The 21300-nt window shown below is 37.4% G+C and overlaps 1 protein-coding gene across 1 annotated transcript in view; it reads right to left on the reverse strand.

Annotated features, from left to right (window-relative positions):
• Positions 1-2473: 2473 nt before the first annotated feature.
• DCHS2 (dachsous cadherin-related 2) overlaps positions 2474-21300 on the reverse strand; it is a gene marked incomplete at both ends in the record, with an annotated part of 268447 nt that continues 249620 nt past the window's right edge. Inside the window, 4 exons of the mRNA XM_080697380.1 lie at positions 2474-5091; positions 7282-7414; positions 8592-8878; positions 11048-11178. Coding sequence (XP_080553506.1) covers positions 2474-5091; positions 7282-7414; positions 8592-8878; positions 11048-11178 — 3169 coding nt within the window. The remainder of the gene's footprint in view (positions 5092-7281; positions 7415-8591; positions 8879-11047; positions 11179-21300) is intronic.

The following is a 21300-nucleotide window of genomic DNA, read 5'->3' on the forward strand; positions in this document are numbered from 1 at the left end:
AGAATTTCAGGCAGCCAAAATTCCACAAAAGACAACTGTCTTTTATTTTATAGCTTATGAATTTGAGGTTTAATATGATTTTCCACTAACAAGTTCTGTACCCCCTCCAGAGTGCTAAAGCCTGTGTAGAGATCAGCAAAGTAACACAGAACATGTGAGAAACGTTAATATTAAACTTGAAGGAAAACTGTACAAATTATATTGTTTACATAGAAAAAAACACGCTAGTTGAAAGGGCTGATGTATGATTTATTACAAACACTTAACCAACATGTTCACATGTTTACCCTCAGCCCCACTTGTAGTAGTTGTTTGATGGGGGTGTGGCACTGGGTACAGTATTAATAAAGCCATCAATTAAACATTCACTTCCTAGTAGTAAGAAGGTCTAAATACTTCATGTCTTCTGTTTTTATGAAATGGCTAGAAAAATACAGAACCATGCTCAGTAAAAAAGAAATCACTGGCAAATAACTTACAGAAGAGTTAGATGGATAACTCTTTTCAAGCACAAGTGAGGAACCTTTTTAATTAAAAACAACAAAACGTTCTTGGCTTTCAGAAATAATTATGTTGCAAAATAAAGTTCCACACATCATTAGAAAAAATGGTATAAAATTTCTTCCTCTGTTCAAAGCAATCTTTTGAAAAGAGTCAAAGAGATAATAAATATGAGAGCACTGAAATATTTAGATATGTTTTTATGGCAAAAATAATAAAATATTCTTCCCTAGATTCAATGAAGAAGAGATATGGATCCACCCTGTAATATTTAAATGTTCCACATTTAAAGGGCTGTTTTTAGGATTTCAGACATAACCAAATACCTGCATGGTTTGTACTTACTAATGTGACTTTATATACTTATTCTCAATTTGAGTCAACAAAGACATGTAGGAGTATACAATATCAGCATAAGAAGCTATACAATGGTTTATTTACAAAACTAGATATCAAACACTGTACCAACAATGATTTTTTTTCAGTAAAGAAAAAATTATCTCACATAACTTCACAGATGAGGCACACGGGAAAAATAAAGGCATTATTTTTGCAGCAGAAGCCCATCCTAACTACTAAGCAAACTACCCCAAGACTACCTTGAGATTTCACTAGAATTTCTAACCTGTTACCCTAAAGCCTGGTCATAGTGCCTACCATGGGAAGATGACCTCAGGTCTATCATCACTTGAAACACTCTGTATTCTTGAAAGGGAAAAGTGTCTTTGATGGATCATTGGGTTCATCAGAGAGAAGGACACAGCGCTACAAGTTGAGCACCATACAACATGACCATATTTCTGAAACAGGAACCGTGCCAAACAGAATTATTTCTGTCCCATTGTCAAACTGTTAACATCAAATAACAGTTAAGGCTAAACATGAGTATGCGTGAACAGAAGAAAGACTTCTGACATCCATTCTTAATATTTATAGTAGAAACATTTATATAAAAAAATCTTCATTTAAAAATATAGTGCTAAATTACTCTATGAAATTTATAATTAGCAGATAACATAATTTTATCTACAAAAACTTTTAAAAACGGACTTTGAATGGATAAATTATTTCATACCCAAAGTTACTATATCTAGAAGAAAATAAAATGAAATTTTTATAAATTAGTCTTTGAAATTTTATGCCTGTAACCATACCCTGTTAGAAGACAGAGCACTGCAAAAATGATTATCATTCTATTTGTTGCGAAGGTCAAGATAATGGGTCCCAGGTGGCAGCCAACCCCGTAAGTACTGTCCATCCCCAACCCCTACAAGAACATGCATTTCTGGTTCATTTACTCAGGAATAATGATCTTATTTGTTTCACCCTATTGGCAGTGTTGGCACAGAGTTATGACAAATTTAATTCTTAATTTTCGTGAGATTTCCAAAAGACATTACTTGAAATTCAAATTGTGGCTAAACTCCACAAGGGTGGTATATGGCAAAGTAGAGAAATACATCTCAGAGTCTATCAAATGCTCACATTTTCTTTCACTTTCTCTTACAATTTAAGCTGATCTCCCCAGATTTCCCGTTTCTATTATTTCCTTCTCTACACTCACTTCCCACTCTGCCATTATGTATTTGTTTTACACATAGCAACATAATCTGCAGTGATGTGACCAGAGTGCTCTGCCCTTCACTTTCATATAGGCATTTCGGCAGTCAGTGAAGTTCACTGGGTCCTTTGGAAATCTAATCACGCAGAAAACCAGGTATGACAGAATATACACTAATTGATATATAGGAATGTGAGTCCTGAGAGCAAAACATAAAGGTTAAAAGAGGAAATGACTTTTCATTAGGGCTGGAAGAAATCTGAGAAACTTGAAGAGGTTTCATAAACCCTGGGTAAATTAGGTAACTTGCTTTGAGATAAGAATGAACCCAGTCTCAAGGAGCTTACTTGAGAATGTTTCTTTCAGCCACACGTGACTGCTGGTCAGCAGGTATCGTGCACCATCATCGTTTTATATTTGAATTTCGTCTTCTGCTTTCAGTTCATTTATCGTACTGCTTATGTGAGCTGCTAGTAATTCTCTATCTGACAACAGGGGTGACCTGGCGGGAGTCTGCATAGTGAGGAGGGAAAGAGATGGGGAAAAACTGGGCGTCATGGCCTCTGGCAGGGAACCATGATGGCAGAGAATGGGGGAGCGAGGGTATTTCTGAATTAGCTGCCCTGGGCCTACAGCTGGCATTCTTGGTGGAACTGCTTTAATCCCAGGCTGGGCGACTGCTGTTATCAAGGGTGGTGGGAAAACAAGAGACTTCTTCTCTTTTGAAATGCCAGGCATCCTCAAATGTTCATCCTTTAATTTTGCGATATCATTAAACACTGAGGCAAGAGGTTGGAACTTGGGTTCCCAACTGAGGAGACAATCCCAGGTGTAGCTGCCTCTTATATCTGAGGTTAACTGAGTGGGAAAAGCTGCACATCTTGCTTCCTGATCACCAGAAACAAAAACCGATTCTTTTTGGGCACCGGCAGGGCTACCCTCTATCGCCTCTCTCTTTTGAAGTGCGTGTGGCAGCACACTGTTTTGAATATAGACTGTGCCGCAGCCTTCCCCCGCATCTCCTTCCTCAAATGCATGGCTGGATTCTGTTACTTCCACAGGGGCCATCACATCAGTGTCCCCAGACAGGCAGGAGAGCTGGTCTGAGTCCCTGGGAATCCCCGAGTCTGGCACCCTGGACCCCCGGTCGCTAAGCGCCGAGTCTGAGTCCTTCCTGTAAGCGTGCTCGTTTATCCTCTGTATCTCCTTATCTTCTGCAGTTTCTCCTTCTACAGAGCAGTGGCCACTGGAGTTTGAGTGCCTGTACAGATCCACAATGTCCTTCTCCATGATGCTAATTAAACCCAACCATTCAGGCATGGTGCTCACCGCTGGCACCTCCTCACCATGCCCACTGGTTTTCTGGAAGGACTTGAGTGCGCTGGGATCCCTGGTCAGTCTCAAGCTGATATCTAAGGATGACGATGTCTTCTTCTCCTCATAATTGCATGATGTGTCTTTTTGTTTATGTCTTAAGATCAGTATAAGAAGAATGCCAATGAGTAACAGAAACACTAAAAAGGAGACCATGAGGCTGAGTGAGAAGCTGTCAGCAGCTACTGCTGAATATTTCCCTTCAGAGGACAGAGACATGTTCACAAACACCGTGCAAGATGTGAACTTGGATCCTGGTTTGGGGCTATGAGCAATTATTTTTATTTCCAAAGCGTCTTCTTTGCTGATGTGACTTTTTATTAGGGGAGGGTCTCTAACCCAATAAACATTTCCATTTGTTTTGTTTACTGAAAAGAAAGGAGATGGGGTTCCCAGGGAGTAAAGAATTATTCCATCTTCCCCAGCATCCGCGTCAGAAGCTTCTACTCTGCCAATCAACTGTCTTCCTTCCTTTTCTGGGAGGTTGAAAAAATATTGATCTTGAGTAAAAATGGGTTCAAATTCATCTATCCCTTCAATATCGACCCAAACCATCAAGGAGGCTGTGGATCCTCCTTTGTCTTCTGCCTGAACTGTGAGGCAGTACTTACTGGCATTTTCATAGTCTAAAATATGCTTAGCACAAATATCCCCTGTTAAAGGGTCAATGCTAAAGAGATCCTCTTCAGGAGGTATTCCAGGAGCGACACCACAGGGCGACAAAAGGGAATAGGTCAATTCTCCATAAGGACCCGCATCTAAATCAAAAGCATTTATGGAACATATGGGGGAGAAAACAGGCAAATTTTCAGGAACAACACAATTCAAGCTTGGGGACATAAACTGAGGTGCGTGGTCATTATCATCTAAGACATCGATGCACACAGTTGAAAAAGAAACATGTTTCTTTTCTTCATCTGAAGCTTGGACAGTTAAAATAAATTTTGTTATTTCTTCATAATCCAGTGGTTTCATCAAATAAAGGACTCCGGTTTTTTCTTCTAAGTGAAAATGTTCCTTCTCATTTCCAGAGATAATGTGGTAGGTGATTTCTGCGTGCAAACCTATGTCACTATCACTTGCTGAGACTGCAGTGATGTGGCTCCCTAGAGGGGTGCTTTCCTTGACATGGGCATGGTATTTTAGGCTGCTGAACTTGGGTGGGTTGTCATTGACATCAAGTACTTGTATGGATACAATGGTGGTAGAACTCAGTGGAGGGCGGCCATGATCCGATGCCAGAATAACAAGCTCGTGGCTGGCAATTGCTTCTCTGTCCAGGTGAGGAAGCAACACAAGATGACCAATTTGCTTAGAAGGGTATTCTGAATGAATGAAACTGGTTTCCACATAGAAGTTGTTCTGTGAATTACCACCAATGATGGAATATTCAACATGTGTGTTTTCACGGGTCCAATCATGGTCAATGGTGGAAAATGTGACTAGTGTGCTTCCGGTTGGAGCATCTTCGCTCAGGCTAAGATTATAGCAGCCTACTGTAAACTCAGGGGCATGGTTGTTCACATCTTGTATTTCTATTTCCACTAATGTCAGAGCCCTCAAGTCAGGAATTCCACCATCACTGGCTTCGACAAGAAATCGAACGGTTGCCATTTTATCCAGAAGTAATACAGGACTGGTAGTAAATATTGTGCCTGTAAAACAAGGCATAGCATGTCAGATTTGTGAAATGAAATGTTCACAATCCATTTAGTCATCAAGTGTTCACTGAATATCTAAATGTGTTTAGTTCTTCATCAGATGTGTCATTTAAGTTACAATCAAATCCAGATAAAAATTTAAAATATTGTAAACATTTTTATAACCCTTAAAATTTGGAAACAGTGTTATGGCATCTGCCCTATGAATATATGTGCTGCTTGAGTCAGAGTTTTTTTGAATTTATTTTTGTATAGTAAGCTGTTCCATTATTATTTTTTAAAGAAAACATATTCGTGTTTGGAAAATTTATATCCTATTCTACTACCCCAAAACACATGTATAGAGATATTCTTGTGTAAAGATATTTATTCTGGAAATATTGGTAGACTCTTACTCGGTTAAGTGACTGCACTAGTATAATAATGTGGAATTATAATATTCCTTAGTTAGAAATACATTCTGGAGTTTTCTCTTACTGATAAATATATTGGATGCATCTTACCCCCCCAAATGGAAACCAAACTACCAAACTAATTGCATGGGTATCTATGTTCATAGCCAAACAATTCACAATTGCCAAACTATGGAATCAGTCAAGATGTCCATCAACAGATGAGTGGATTACAAAAATATGGTATATATATACAATGGAATTTTACTCAGCCATAAAGAAAAACAAAATTACATCATTTTGGAGGAAATGGATGAAATCGGAGAACATTATGCTAAGTGAGATTAGTCAGTTACAAAAAGTAAGAAATCAGATGCCCTCCCTAATATGAAGAATCTAGGGAGAAAAAGGATCATAGGAGGAACTCTAGATGAAGAAGGAGAAACCACAGAAAAGCAAATAAGGCGACATGAGGGGAATTAGAGGGAGCAAGAAGGATAATCCCTAATGTGTATGATGGACATTCACAAACATATAAAAGTCAGTCACTGGGCCAAACATGAGCAGGAAAGAGGGAGAGGGAATGGGGTGAAAAATAATAGAAATAAATAAATGAAATACCTAAGTTTTACAAGTGTGCATTTAACAACATTTTTTTACGATGAGTGTATTTTAAGTGTGGTCACCCCAAAAGAATACTAACCTTCAAGTGCCACGTGTCAATTAGAGTACTACCATGAACTAAATTGGCTTGATCATATTTAATGTTTCATGTTTAACATTTCTTCTCAAAGCTTGTTCATAACATATATGAAGCAAAAGTGTGGTTAAGAATTGAGTGGTGAGAGTCATGACCCCGCCCAGTGTGATTGCCATGTCAATTCCTGATGTGTATGTTCATGCGTGAGTCACTCATACACAGGCTATGTGGCAACATTACCTATTTCTCATACCACAATCTGTGGGCCTCATTCTGATATTTTAGGATAGATTCTTTTTTTCAGATGATAATGAGGCTAATCTCTGAATCAGTATTCCCTGCATGAATGGTGAGTAGAAATGGGCTACAGGGTGATGTGCTGCAGGTTCTGTTCTGTTCTAGAGTGTGCTCGCTAGGACATTGTTTGCCTGATTATGCATCTCCATCAGATTTGGCTTTCAATTCTCACTCATTATCAAACTTTTGCTATATTACTCTTAACTGTTCTAATCTGGAATCACTTGCCTTTCACAAATATCTTGTTCTCTGATAAAAATACAAAGAGTGTTAGAAGACATCCAATAAAGAAAAATACCATGATGGGTTGTGTCTTATAGAAATGGATACATGAATCATTTTTCTTTTTCAAGTATTCTTGTTCTTACTGAACATATGATGCTGCTACTGGAGATATTTGCACTTGGCTTGGGGAAAAAGCTTCTACATCTAATAATGTGACATCACATTAGTGTATTGATCTCAGTAGTGTACTAACCATCTCACCATCATTTTCATTCTTGTTGTCCTAGTATAATTGCTTCAACTGTACTTGGCTGGACACATGAACTGGAACTTTAATGTATTGGGTACCTCTGAATTTCTAAGTATTTACCAGCATTTTACCAGTGCCTTTTGTGTCCAAGCCCCTGAGTTGCTGGAGCAGACAAATAACACTGGGATTTGTTACTACAATGTTTGACATGCACATAAAGAAAATGGTGATTATAGTTTCAGAGAATAGAGGTAGGATTTGCAAAGTATTATTTCTATAGCTCAAATTTAAGAGCACTACAGCCCTTAAAAATGACTCACCATTCAGGGGATCAATGGAGAAGTCCTTGGAAGAGGAGAGGATTCTGTAAGAAATGTTCTCATTGCTTTCTAAGTCGGAAGCTGACACAGTCAACACTGAATATCCCAGAGGTACCATCTCAGGAACTGTGACCTGAGAGAAAGAGGAAAAAAAGAACATGGTACTTAAGGGCTAACAATATTTTCATGAAAAGGGCCAGAACATGAGGTCGTTTTATTTATTAAAATTACGGAAACAACACAACACAACCTGACTTTCTTAGAAATATTAATTTGTAGATTTGATACATTAAAAAGATTATGTTGAAACTGGGGGTATAGTTCAGTAATAAAATACTTGCCTAGCATGTGTGAGACCTCAGGATGGATCACCAGCTTCACAAAAGCAACCAACTAACCAAAACTGATTATGTTAATAGTTGCTGGATTCAGGGGAAAAAAGTTAAAAAATTTATTGAGTTTCAATGTTTATTACGAAAAAATTTTCTTCTAAATTATGTTGGTGTGGCAGAAGATAGTTAATACAGTCACTGATAAATTACCATACCATATACACTGCATAATTTAAACAAGCTTTTAAAGAACATTACTTAGATTAGTTTCCCTCATAAATTTAGCCGTACATCTTGGTTGGACACATGAATTGGGAGTTATTATATTGTGAGTGCTGGAGTTGATTTCTAAGTACTTAGTTGAATGTTAATGTCCTTACTTCTACAAACCATATCCTATACCCTAAGTGCTAAAACTTCTACTTCTGCAGATTTATTTCTGTAAGATGTTAATTTATGTATTCTAAAACTGTACCTAGAAAATAAGTTTTCCAAATTAACTACAGCTCATCCAAACTCCCTGTCTTATCTGTGACTTTACAAATGTTAATATTAAATTGGGATTTGTTTCTGTAACATGTTAATTGATATATTCAAAATTTATACCTAGGAAAGAAATAATTTTTCATATTAACTGCAGATAATCCCAACTCCCTTGTCCTATCTATATATTTACAATTATTAGGCAAGTTACAATTTTTCTGAAAAACTGGACTCCAATCCTATACAAAATACTAAAAAAACTCAGAAAACTAAATGATCGATGACCTACATACTTAATAAATACCTGAATGAGACATTCAATCCACATGCACTTATAGTTTCCATACTATTAATATAAACCTTCAGGATTAACTTAGACACTAAAAACAGTGACCTCTAGCAGTCTAAATTAGTGGGCCAATGATGGAAAGTTTATTTTACTTCCTATTCTTTTAGGTTGTGGCTATTTTATCAGCATTTCTTTAAGTTCTTTACCTGATAGAAATCTTGAGAAAACACTGGTGGGTTATCATTGATGTCCAACACACGGACAAGGAGAGACCCCTCTGTGTAATGCACTAAATCAGAAATTTGAATGTGCAGCTCATATTCAGTAGCTTCTTCAAAATCCAAAGTTTTCACCAACACCACTATGCCAGTGTTCTGGTCAATAGCAAACTTGGTTCCAGTATTACTCTCTTTTGTAAAATTGAAGATGAAAGCTGGATTCAAATCCACATCATGAACTGATACCCGAGACACAATTGCACCAGGCAAAGAATCTGGAATAATCATGACCAATGTCAACCTCCATTAAAATTCATCCTTTGAAAACAATTTATTTAACAGTTTGATCCAAGTATTTTCATTCTAAATCCAACATGATTTGCTCTTTCTTGGCATGATTTCTCATACAAAACTCATTATGAACTCAACAAAGACTCTGACGAATTTATGAGCCCAATAAAAGTGAAAATTTGCCGTAGAATAGAGAATTGAGGAAGTAGGGTATATTCTATGTTTTTATTACTTTTTTTGCATCATATGCTTACAACACAAACATAGGAACAAGAAACAATCTAAGCTCTTATCTCTACAGCTCCTGTATCAAAATCATATTTATAGGGAATGTAGGTAGGAAGAAGGATGTTTCTCAAAACATTAACACAAAACATAAATTCTAAAAGGCGAGTGATATTTGAATAAAAATATTTGGATACAAACATTAAAACCAGCCACTAATTTCCTGTACTTATTTTGGTAACATTATTTCTTTTGAAGTTGTACATTTCTTGCTTCCTTCTCTTAAATCTGATTCTCACAGTATACACAGTGCTAGAGATGAAAAAAAAATCTTTATTATTTTTGCCAAAAAAGAAAAAAAAAACCTCACAAAATAGATGGCATTCTTAATGCCTCACCTACCACATGTGTTCTCCAGTCTAAATAGCCCATGAAAAGGACTTTGTTTTTAAGCTTATAGGCCTGTGCAGGTGGAAAGAATATGTCAAGATGCTCAGAATGGTTTCACTGTGTATGAGGCTCATAATTTTCAGTTTTCGAGCGTGAGCATTCTTGATGTTTACCAACCACACCTTACACCATTCAGTCCATCTTGAGTTGTGCTTTTTTTTTATATGTTTATACAAGGTACATTGCTGTATTTTAACACTGATGCAAGGGCTTAAGAAGAGTGCGTTCCATAAAAAGTAATGCAAATATATCAAACAGGTGAGAGGAAAAGCTGGGCTATTTTTGTAGAAAATGGTATTTATGGACATCCCTACAAATACAGATTTTGGAAACATACTCTTCTGGGAAGATGCTGGTGATAATTTATTTGTAGAGTGGAAATAATAAAATACTATGAGCTTTTTTTTTTTTTTTTTTTTAGCCTGGAAACCCTTCTCCAGGCTACACTCTCAGACCTATTTTATACTTTTAATTTGGAAACAGGGTCTCTTACGCCAGCGCGGCTGGCTTTGGACCTGCGCGATCCTCCTGTCTCCGCCTCCCAAGTGCGAGGATTACAAGCGTGCGCCACCACGCCCGGCACTAGGAGCCTTTTATGAATGTGTTTGGTATTAAGAGTGAAGGCGGAGAGGCAAGCAAAGAGCCTCCACTATTTTCAACTTCAAGCGTAAAGAACTGAACTGGGTTTCACCCCGTCACTAGTGACCATGGGTGACTTGAGGTTCACAAACTGCAAGTCTTTGTGTAACACACAGACCCAAATAATTAAGATGAATCAGTCAATCACTAAGAGACTTGTGTTTCAAACTCTATCATTAGTGTGGTACCAAATAGGAAAGATTGAGGACTTTGTGGAAATAACATCCAGTTTACTTCACTTATTGTCATTCATATACTGGAAAGACTGACAAAGTTATAAGCCCAAGAACATTACTTCTTCTCGGAGGACATCTGCATGGCTGTCATAGTCTATAAAACATGCTTCTTTATACAGCAGGTTGTTTTTTTTGTTTTGTTTTGGTTTTTTTTTTTGGTACTAGGGATTGAACCCAGGGGCATTCTACTTCCAAGCTACATCCCCAGCCTCTCTTTATTTTTTATTTTGAAGCAAAGCCTCTCTGACTTGCTGAGACTGGCCTCAAACCTGTGATCCTCCTGTTTCAGCCTCCCAGGTACTAAGATTACAGACATGTACCTCTGCAACCAGCAGTAGGTTTAATTTTCATGAAATGCCTGCACATAAGCAGATATGAGGAATGGAGGGCGGGGACTTGGCCTCCTAGTGATCTGAGCACAAATCACAGCTTTAGCACTTCTTTGACATTTGATGTTTAACTTATGATCATCCACTTTTTATTCTATAGAAGAAAAATAAAAATTACCCGGTTTGCAAGGGTTGTTAATATAATATCTGGCTTTCTAAAAATGACAAATCATGTAAGTTAATCAAAACCCCTATTTTAAATGGCCACACTTACTTTCTGCAATCTCTGCTGCTTCAGAGGAGACAAAAGCTGGGGCATTGTCATTTATATCAATCACCTGAATCTTGATTGTAGTTGTACCAGAAAGCCTCGGCATCCCGTTATCTGTGGCTTGAACAATCAAGCTGGTTTGGAAGAGAATCAAGCTACATTATACACCATCCAAAAATTAGAAAAACAGCATAATATCAAATATCTTGTTGAAAATTTTAAAATGAGCTGACTAGCTACTTTTATTTCTCTCCTGGCTTCCTCTAAATGGCATCATTTACAATTTATTTTATAAGAATGGTAGACTAAAATACATTTATTTTTGACATGTTTGAAGAACGAAAGCCAAAATTTGCCAGAGGTCGTGAGGCATTAATGTCAAAACAAATGAAGCAAGTCTTGGACACCAACTGTGAAATTTAATCCTAGCCTACTAAGAACCCCCTGAAAGCAGAAACGCCAATACCTGTGCTTTGGATAAGTGGATGCCTCCACTCTGCTCCGCACGGCTTAGCCATTGCTATGTTTCCATCTTAGTGAACCAACAATGAAGTAGAGCCAAACTAAAATATTGCTTTGTACTGAGATTTTTTCAGATCAAAATTTCAAATTAATGAAAATTATAAAGAGAGGATACGGTGATAATGAACACACAGGTATATATATATATATATATATATATACTGTTATGTAACAGTTATATTGAAACTACTGAAACTACTACCCATACATCTGAAACTACTCTTTGGTTCTCCTTTTTAAGGATGATGTACATACTCATGATCGTCTAAGATCTGGCTTCTGTCTGAAATTTTTGGGCCCACAACCCGCTGGCCTTTCGAAGCTCACATCTCTAGTAAGATTTCATTGACCTTTCATCTGATCTGCACGCCCCTTTTTCTATTCCCAAGGCACTCTGCATCCTCCTGTCACAGCAATCATTACTTTTGTTCTTGTTCTTAATGGTTTATTCTTCTCTAAGTTTCTTGGTGGGGGGAGGTGGCTGCCTTATTTAACTATCTTTTTGTTTTTTTTCCCCTGTGGTACTGGGTATGGAACCCAGGGGCATTCTACTTCCAAGCTACACCCCCAGCCCTATATTTTTACTCTTTATTTTAAAACAGGGTCTCACTGATTTGCAAAGGGCCTCACTCAGTAGTAGATGAGGCTGTATACAAACCGCAATCCTCCTGTCTCAGCCTCCCAAATGCTGGGCTACAAGTATGTGCCATCACACCTGGCTTAATTATCTTTATTAATTTCTAGGCATTAGTTTCTCACAATCTGTCGAGGAGTACACAGGTGTTATATGGGAGAGCCAGAACTCAAGCTCAGATGTTGGTCACAGGGGAAGCTGTGCCCCGCTCTGTGACACAGCTTCAGTGCGTTCTCTTGCTGCATCTGCACAACAGCCTGATGCACAATCATGAACTTAGATGTCACTCCTGCCAAAACACTATGGAGTCCAGGGGAAGCAGGTAAGTAATAAGATGAACTGTCAATGAGAAGACAATCTTTATTTCAGAAGTGGTATTTATCACTGGGCGTGGTGGCGCACGCTTGTAATCCCAGCGCTTGGGAGGCTGAGACAGGAGGATCACATGGGTTCGAAGCCAGCCTCAGCTACTTAGTGAGGCTCTCAGCAACTTAGTGAGACCCTGTTTCCAAATAAAATATAAAAAAAAGGTCTGGGAGTGTAGCCCGGAGGTAGAAAGCCTCTGGGTTTCACCCCCAGTACCACCACCACAAAAAAAAAAAAAAAGTGGTATTTATTTTAGGCTGCTGTCTTTCAAGAAACTGATTTCTAGAAGCAGATACACAGTTCATTGTTTTCCATTGATAGGCCCTTAAAAGAGTCCTTTCCAATCCAAAATTTGAAAGAGAGGTGAAATAGTACCAATTCTTTGTTGATTTCAGTTCCATTTACTAGTTAATGACTATTGCTTATATCTACCATTTTTTAAGCACACAGGTCGCTGTCTTTTATACTATATAGTGTTGGGAAGCCGGACGTGGTGGCCCATGCTTGTAATCCCAGTGCTTGGGAGGCTGAGACAGGAGGATCACACAGGTTCAAAGCCAGCCTCAGCTACTTAGTGAGGTTCTCAGCAACTTAGTGAGACCCTGTTTCCAAATAAAATATAAAATAGGTCTGGTTGTATAGTCTGGAAGTAGAAAAGCCCCTGGGTTTCACCCCCAGTACCACAAAAAAAAAGTAAGAAAAAGATTTGGGATATCAGTAAAAGAGCCACTTGAACTTCTAGTTCTAGCAATTGCATGTGGAAAGTTTATTTTGTTAGTATGACCATTGGTCAGATACACATAGAAATATTTTGCCAAAAATAGTCAACTCCTAATATTTTCCCCATGCTACTTGCCCTTTCCCAAGGTCACCGGGAAAACATCTAGTCTCAGGAAAGACATCACAGCTAAAGGTCCACCGTCTCTCGCTCTAGATCTACCACCACCCTTATTTTCCCAATGTTGCAACTTTAGGACATCCACTGTAATGACTATGGCAGGTTAAAAAAAAGTAAAGATTCTTTGATATGGAGGGAAATAAGTACCTTAGAAAAATAAAAGGGCAAGAAAAAGCTTTCTCAAAGACTTAAAGAACAAATGAAAAATTATGAAATTAGATCTGCAGAGATTCTAGACACAACGTCTGGGAGACCTCAAGTCGTCTATGATGGCTCCTTGGCAGTTGTGAACGGCTGGCTGTGGCCAGTCCAACTGGCTCCGGGTTGCAGAACTCTTGCCCTGATTAGTGCGATCAGCAGAGACTATAAATGAAACTGACCAGATTTAGAGTAGAACACATTTTTCCTATTCTCCCAGCCATGGGAAGCTTCTTTTACTACATTAAACTCTTTAAATGAGGCCTTCCTTCGAACAGGCAGGATTTTTTTTTTTATTGCCTTAAAATACTAAAGTTGTTGGTAGAGGATTTTTTCAAAAACTCTCAACTACATCTTAAATATCTACCAAGCATGTTCTGTTTCTTCTGAAATTCTAAGAAAAATAAAAATATCAGCCAATATCACATCACCTATGAAAAGAACTATGATTTCTGGTTAAAGAAAGTGGTCTGACTTCTAAAGTTGATTTCTTCTTCTTCCAAAGATTCCACTACAGTGACAGCAAGGAAATATAAAATAAGGTATAAGGTCAAAAGGAAAGGGAAGAAGATATTAGTGGCTAAAATGGGTGAGAAGTACCAAAATTTCTGGAAGATATAAGCAGATTAAGGATTTGGTAGAGATGAGTAGATATGAGAAAATAAAAGATTAAAATAATTCAGAATACACAGCCCCAAAAGTAGACCCTAATGTAAATGATAGATTTGGGTGATAATGATGTATCAATGTAGATTCATTGATTGTAATGAATGCACCACTCTACGGGGTGTGGGGGTAATAATGAATAGGCTGTGTATGTGCAGGATAGGGGATGTATGGAAATTTACCTTCCTCTCAGTTTTACCATGAAAATATACTGGCTATAAAAATAAAGTGTCTTAAAAATATATCCAGAGAAGAATAATGTTGATATGGAGTAGTTTCTCCAATGTAAACAAGAAGACATTAGAGGCATGGTAAAGGATGAGTGATTGAGCTAAAAATAGGAAGATTATATTAAAACAAATTACAGAAGAATTATGTCATCTCTTCCCACTGCTTTTCACTTACAAGTAAAAGAATATCTGATGATCTTATTGAGGGTAAGTAATATTGAGGGACTTTTCTAGGAGAAATAACAGCCCCCTTACAAAGAAAAGTGAACTTTATATGCTGTAATTTGTATGTAATCTGAAAAACAGTCAAGGCCCCCTCTGGTTCATCTGAAAGTGAAGTGTGCTAATCAGACTCCTCTAGCTCATTAGAGATTCTCATGACTTTGTTATTTCCTTGATTATACCCAGGGGTCATCAGTTATTTTTATAGTAAGCATCCAGAGAAAAAAAGAGAGAGAGAGCTCAAAATAAAGAAGAAAAAAGAACCCAGTAGAAACAGACACTGAAAAGAATAAATGAAAATGTAAAAACAATTCCAATGAATACCCTAGGAGAAATATCAGAAGAAAATACATTTATAACATAGGAACTGGATACTACAAAAGTGATGAAATAGATTTTAGAAACATACACAAACACACATATATACACACTCCCTTATTTTTTTTACTAGAAAACAAAAGTTTAGAAGATTAAAATTAAGGAAATAGCCCAAAGAAATAAAGTAACAAAATAAACCAGCAAGCAAAGCAAGAAATGAAAAGTGGGAAATAGAATTAACAAAAGATCCATTGAAGCAGTAGAAAACAAACAAGTCGTCTTTATTTAAAGAAGAATGAGTAATCAATACAAAAAGAGACCCACACCAAAGTTTATAGTTACAACATTTCTAAATATACTGAATAAAATAAATAACCTAAATACCCCCACAGAGAAAGGGAAAAATCATCATTCGAAGTAAAAGAATTAAAAGAATTTGACCTGTATTAGAGCTCTCAACAGCAACTCTTGGAATTTAAGGTAAAAAAAAAGCAATGCCTCAATATTCTAAAATATATTTTCAACTTCTGTCTTACTCACTGGATATATCCCATGTAAGAATATGATAAAGGCACTTTCAGATTGCAAGGACATGGAGATTTTGCTTCTCTGGAGTCATTTCCTAAAAAGCTACCGGAAGCCTGGCGTGGTGGCCCACACTTGTAATCCCTGCGCTTGGGAGGTGGAGACAGGAGATTGCGCAGGTTCAAAGCCAGCCATGCTGGCTTAAGAGTCCCTGTTTCCAAATAAAAAAATATAAAAATAGGTCTGGGAGTATAGCCCGGAGGTAGAAGGGCTTCCAGGAACCCCAGCACCACAAAAAAAAAAAAAAAAATTAAAAAAATAGAAAGATATTGCACTGGGAATCATGGGCCCAGACTAGAAGAAGATTAAACCAAAGTCATGAGTTATCAGCCTTGCAGTGCTTAATCAAACTATCCAGGCTAAATCAGGAGGGAAGAAAGCAGCAGGAATGAGGTGTCCAAGGAAAAAGATGTCATAGGATACTTAATATAAGATTCATTTAGAGGTAAAACTGATGGGAGAGATGACAACTGATGGAATACTCGTGTGGAGTTAAGGAACTTCATTAAAATAGGAAACTGGGCAAGGATAAAAGAACGATGATCATTAATTCAAGGAAGCTGGGAGGGAACAAAATCAAATAGTAGAGCTATGAAGCAAACATTTACATAGTCATACACTATTAAACATTTATTATAAAAGAAAGTTGCTACAGTTTGGGTTTGAAATGTCCCCAAAGGCCATATGTCACAGGCCTGATCCCCAGCGTGTGTGCCATTGGAAGGTGGTGGGACCTTTAGGAAGTGAGATCAAGTGAGAGGAAGCTGGACCCATGGAGATGTCCCCTGAAGGGGATAATGGGAGTTGGCCCCTTTCTCTCTGTCTCTAACTTCCTGCTACCATGAGGCAGACAGCTTCACTGCACCATGTGTTCCTACTGTGACATGCTGTCTCACCACAAGTCCAAACAATGGGCCAATAAGTCACGCACTGAAACTCTGAAACCATGAGCAAACATAAACCTTTCCTCTGTATAAGTTGGTTATCTAAGGTGTTTTGTTGCAGTGGTAGGAAGCCAACTAATACAAAAGTTGAGGGATGATGTTTAGAATTATAAATTGAAACACATTGTTGTTTATAATAATGGAAAAATCAGCTAAACGTGTCTGCTTCTGGAGAGCTTCAGTGTTAGGAGGGTGAAGCAATAATGGTTGCTTGCTTTCATCTAAACCCAGATACTCCATTCTACTACTTGATTTTATTTTCACAAAATATACATATTACTTTGATAACAATAAAAATTGAAAGTCAGAAAATATATTTAGCTGATCAAAATCTTTAATCTTTATCTATAGAATACTTCCTTTTTGCCTACACACATCCAAGTCAAACCCATCCTACGAGCATACTCTACTATCAAGCCTAAATCCTATTCATTACCATGGAACGACATTTTTTTCCTTTTTAATATGATATTGCTCAAAAAACAAACTGGTCCTTCATATTTGTCTCTGATTCCTCTTCCAGTTACCTCTCCAACCCATTGTGATTTGCTTTCTATCCATCACTTTTATGAGTCTCTTTGCAGAAGCCTCTTCCAAGTTGTGGACATAAAAATTATAAATGTTCATATGCTTACTTAGCCTTATTTGAAGGGAAAAGAAATGCCAGGTCACAGTGGTATTCACTGAAAAGTCTTCAAAGGAAATAATCCTACTATATGTACTTAGAAAACTGAAAGTAGTATGGTATTGTTTTAGCCTTTGTTCATGAAAGATACTAGGTTAAAAAACAGTTGTTTTCTGGTGACCACAGCAGGTAAATGAACAAAAAGAAATTTTGGGGCACCAGCCAAATGAGGCAAAAATTTTACTTAAGTTTAAATAACACTCCTTTCTTTGAAATTTACAGACACTCTCTAAGATAGTGTCTAGTATCAAGGAGGCATTTGGTGTTCAATCTCCATACACTTATGGTATAGGCAATACATTTGTTTCAGGAAGTTGTATTTGCTTACTTAATCCAAAAAGTATTTTTGTTAATCACAATTTGTTAACTTAAGTGTTAACAAATTCATATAATTAATCTACAAATGTAATATTGAGTAAGTTATCTTGGTAGAAAACATTTTGGGACAAGTTTATTCTTTGCCAATACCCTACAAAGAAGAATATTTCTACAGCTTGTTATCCAACACATTCTGAAGACCTGTTCTTTTACACAATCCAACCTCTCCTTTGGGTTTCCATGCCATCCTTTTTTTCCGGCTCTTCCTGTTCGTCATTCCTATTTCTCTGTTTGCCCTCACACCCCTAATTCCCAGGTTACATATTTTCCCCCAGGGAGCTCCATTTCATACCTTTTCCCTGGAGAAATATTAACTCTAAATCTTGACCAAGGAGCCCTTTCCTAAGTTCCAGATCATTATTTTTAATTGTCCAAAGGGGCGTGGGGTCCTCATTTTTCTGCTGCTGTTGGTTCTTTAAATTCAAGTTGCTAAGAATAAAAATCATAATCCTGATCTATTTCTCTATCATTCCTATATAGAAATCTTGGATCTGTTTTTTATGCCCTTCTTCATTCAATAAATTTAAATCCTTACCAAGTTCCTATGAATTCCACATCTCAGTCAGCTTTTAAGTATGTAGGTTGGATGTGGCGTGTCCTTCAAAAGCCCATGTGTTACAGGCTTGGTCCTCAGCCTGTGGCCCTACTGGGAGATGGTGGGAACTGTAGGAGATGAGACTAATTGAAAGTCATCAGGCACTGGGGGGGCGTGCCCTTAAAGGGTTCTGTGGGATGCCAGTTCTTCTTCTTCCCCTTTTTCACTTTCCAGGCATGAGTTTTGCTCCACCATGTGCTCCCACTATGAGATGATGCCTTGTTACACGTCCAAAAGCAACAGGACCAGCAATCATAGACTGGAACCTCCAAAACCATGAGCCAAGATAACCTCTTCTCTTTTTAAACTGATTAATCTCAGGTTAATTGTTAGAGTGATAGAAAGTTGATAAACATAGTCCCTTCCTTCCGTTCCTTTTGTTACTTCAAGTAATAGATCATTATTAGATATGATCCAGCTTATCTTGTCTGCCTGACACTAGTTTCCATTCTACAATGCCTCTTTTAACAGACACTTTTCCAACATAAAGATCTGAACTCAATTGTTCATACTTTTGTACAGTCACAGAATAAAGTCTAACTCCTATTATATGGCATATAAATTCCTGCAACCTGACAGCCTCTTTGATTTCCTCACACTCAGTTGCTTCTCAGACGTACACTATACCAATTACTATAGCACGTACCAATTACTATAGCACATCCACACCTTTATTCATAACCTTTTTGTCTGGAATGATACAATTCGGTTAGATAATAAATGTAAAGCAGGAGTTCTATAGATGTCTACTACTGTGGTTATCAGTATGCTTTCAGCCATGGGTTTTACTGGGACTTGATTATGAAATGTCCTGAGAATAAGGGCTGCTTCCCTTGCCTTTGTATTTCCAGCCTTCTGGTTGGTAAATATTTCTTGTAAGTTCAGATATATCATCATACAAAATTTAATGCTTATTTTATAATTTGTCACCTATCCACTGTGTTTTAACTGTGTTCTCATGAAAACTAAAATTATTTGATGCATTTATATTTAGTAGAATCATACAGGACATAAGCTCCTTTTATTGGAATAGTAAATCGGGAATAGTTTCCTCAATGAGACAAAAATAGCAATACTTCAAAAGTAAAGGAAAGCCAGGCCTGGTGGTGCACTCTTGTAATCCCAGTCCTTGGGAGGCTGAGACAGGAGGTTTGCAGGTTTGTGGCCAGCCTTAGCTACTTAGGCCCTTTGCAACTCAGCAAGACCCTGTCTCAAAATAAAGAATAAAAAGTAGGGCTAGAGGTTTAGCGTGGAAATGAATGCCTGTGGGTTCAATCCCCAGGGATGCAAAAAAGTAAAGTTGAACACCAAGCTATACTATTTCCACAGCATTCCCTGAGGGTGTAGCAGACTAGGAAAAACTCATTGTATGGTTTTCATGGCCTTAAATATCAAGAAAAAAGAAAATAGAAGCCACAGGGTTGACTGAGGGTGGGAGAGGGTATGGAGAGAACCTAAAGAGGCAGGAAGTTCAAATTATTTCCTTGCCTTGATGATGCTGGAGACTGTGTGTGCGTGTGTGTGCGTGTGCGTGTGTGTGCGTGTGTGTGTGTGTGCGTGTGTGTGTGTGTGCGTGTGTATCTTTCTGTGCAGTGTGTGTGTTGGGGGGAGTTAACTTCTCTGTTTTTGCTTCTCCCAGCTTTGAGTTCTTTATGGGGAATTGGAGAAAGACATTTTAAAATACTGGGAACAATTTAAATGTTGAGAACATAGAAACTATGACGCAAATAGGAAAAAGTTGAAAGAAGTTAGATTTAATTGTTAATTAGGCTCCACTGAATAAGAAGAATACTGTAACAGTAAAGTCATTATGAATGGAAAATGATTAGTTCTCGGAACATAGCAGACTGTCAGTGATCTCTGAATTTGTAATCACTCAAGCAGGACCTAAGCTGGGATTTACCTGCAGTCATCTATGCCGAGGGGAAAAAATGCTTCGTATTTAAAGTTACTAGAGAAACAATGTAGTGAGAATAGACTTTTACATAATTATGCAGTAAGAGTCACTCATTTTAATTATACTAAAATATTATAGAAAAAATCCTAATTGTTAATACAGGGGTCTTAAACTTTTAAAAATACCTTTAAAGAAATATTTTGAAATATATTAAACAAACAAACCTTAAACACTTGATCAAACTTTCATATTTGGAAGGTTTTAAGATAATTAGTTCAATCTGCTCAGTAACATATTCTATTTTAATCAATTCTCATTGCTTTACCACAAAAATATATTGTACATTCTTCATAAAATATTAAAGCAGTTAGGCATAGGATAATATTGATACCTGTTTTCCCTAAATAAGAGGTTTCTCTATAGCTTGTATGGTGGAGACAGTGTGACTCAGAATCTGAATGCCTGGGTACAAATCCAAGTTTGATTTTTAAATAGTTCTGTGACTTGAGCAAGCCATTTATCTCTGTTTCCTCATCAGTAAATAAAATATTCCTACCTAATTGTCCTTGGGAGGAAGTTGTGAGGATTAAATGAAATATAATAGTCTTTCCTTACCTATCACTTTACTTTATACAGCTTTAACCACCCCAATGCCAAAACCATAGTCCAAAAATTTAAACAGTAAATTATATAAATAAACAATTCATAAGTTTTAAATTGCATGCTGCTCTGTGTACTGTGATAAAACCTCACATTGTCCTGTCATGAGTTATCCTTTAATTCAGTGTATCCACACTGTATACACTACCTGCCTGTTAGCTGCTTATTGGCTCTTTTGATTATGAGATCAACTATTGTAGTATTACAGTGCTCAAGTAACCTTTATTTTATTTTACAGTAACCCCAAAGCACAAGAGGAATGATGCAAAGGGGACACTAGAGCATAGCTTATGGAAGGCCTCATGAACTCAGGTACTCTGTGGCAAAACTGCAGAAAATACAAGGAAAATGCAATATAGAGAGGGTACTATACTCAGTCCTATACTCAGTTTCAGGCCTCTACCAAGGATCTTGACTGTACCTCCATGGATAAGGGGGCACTACTATACTGTATGTGT

Source organism: Muscardinus avellanarius (assembly GCF_963383645.1).
Source record: "Muscardinus avellanarius genome assembly, chromosome: 6".
Lineage (NCBI taxonomy): Eukaryota > Metazoa > Chordata > Mammalia > Rodentia > Gliridae > Muscardinus > Muscardinus avellanarius.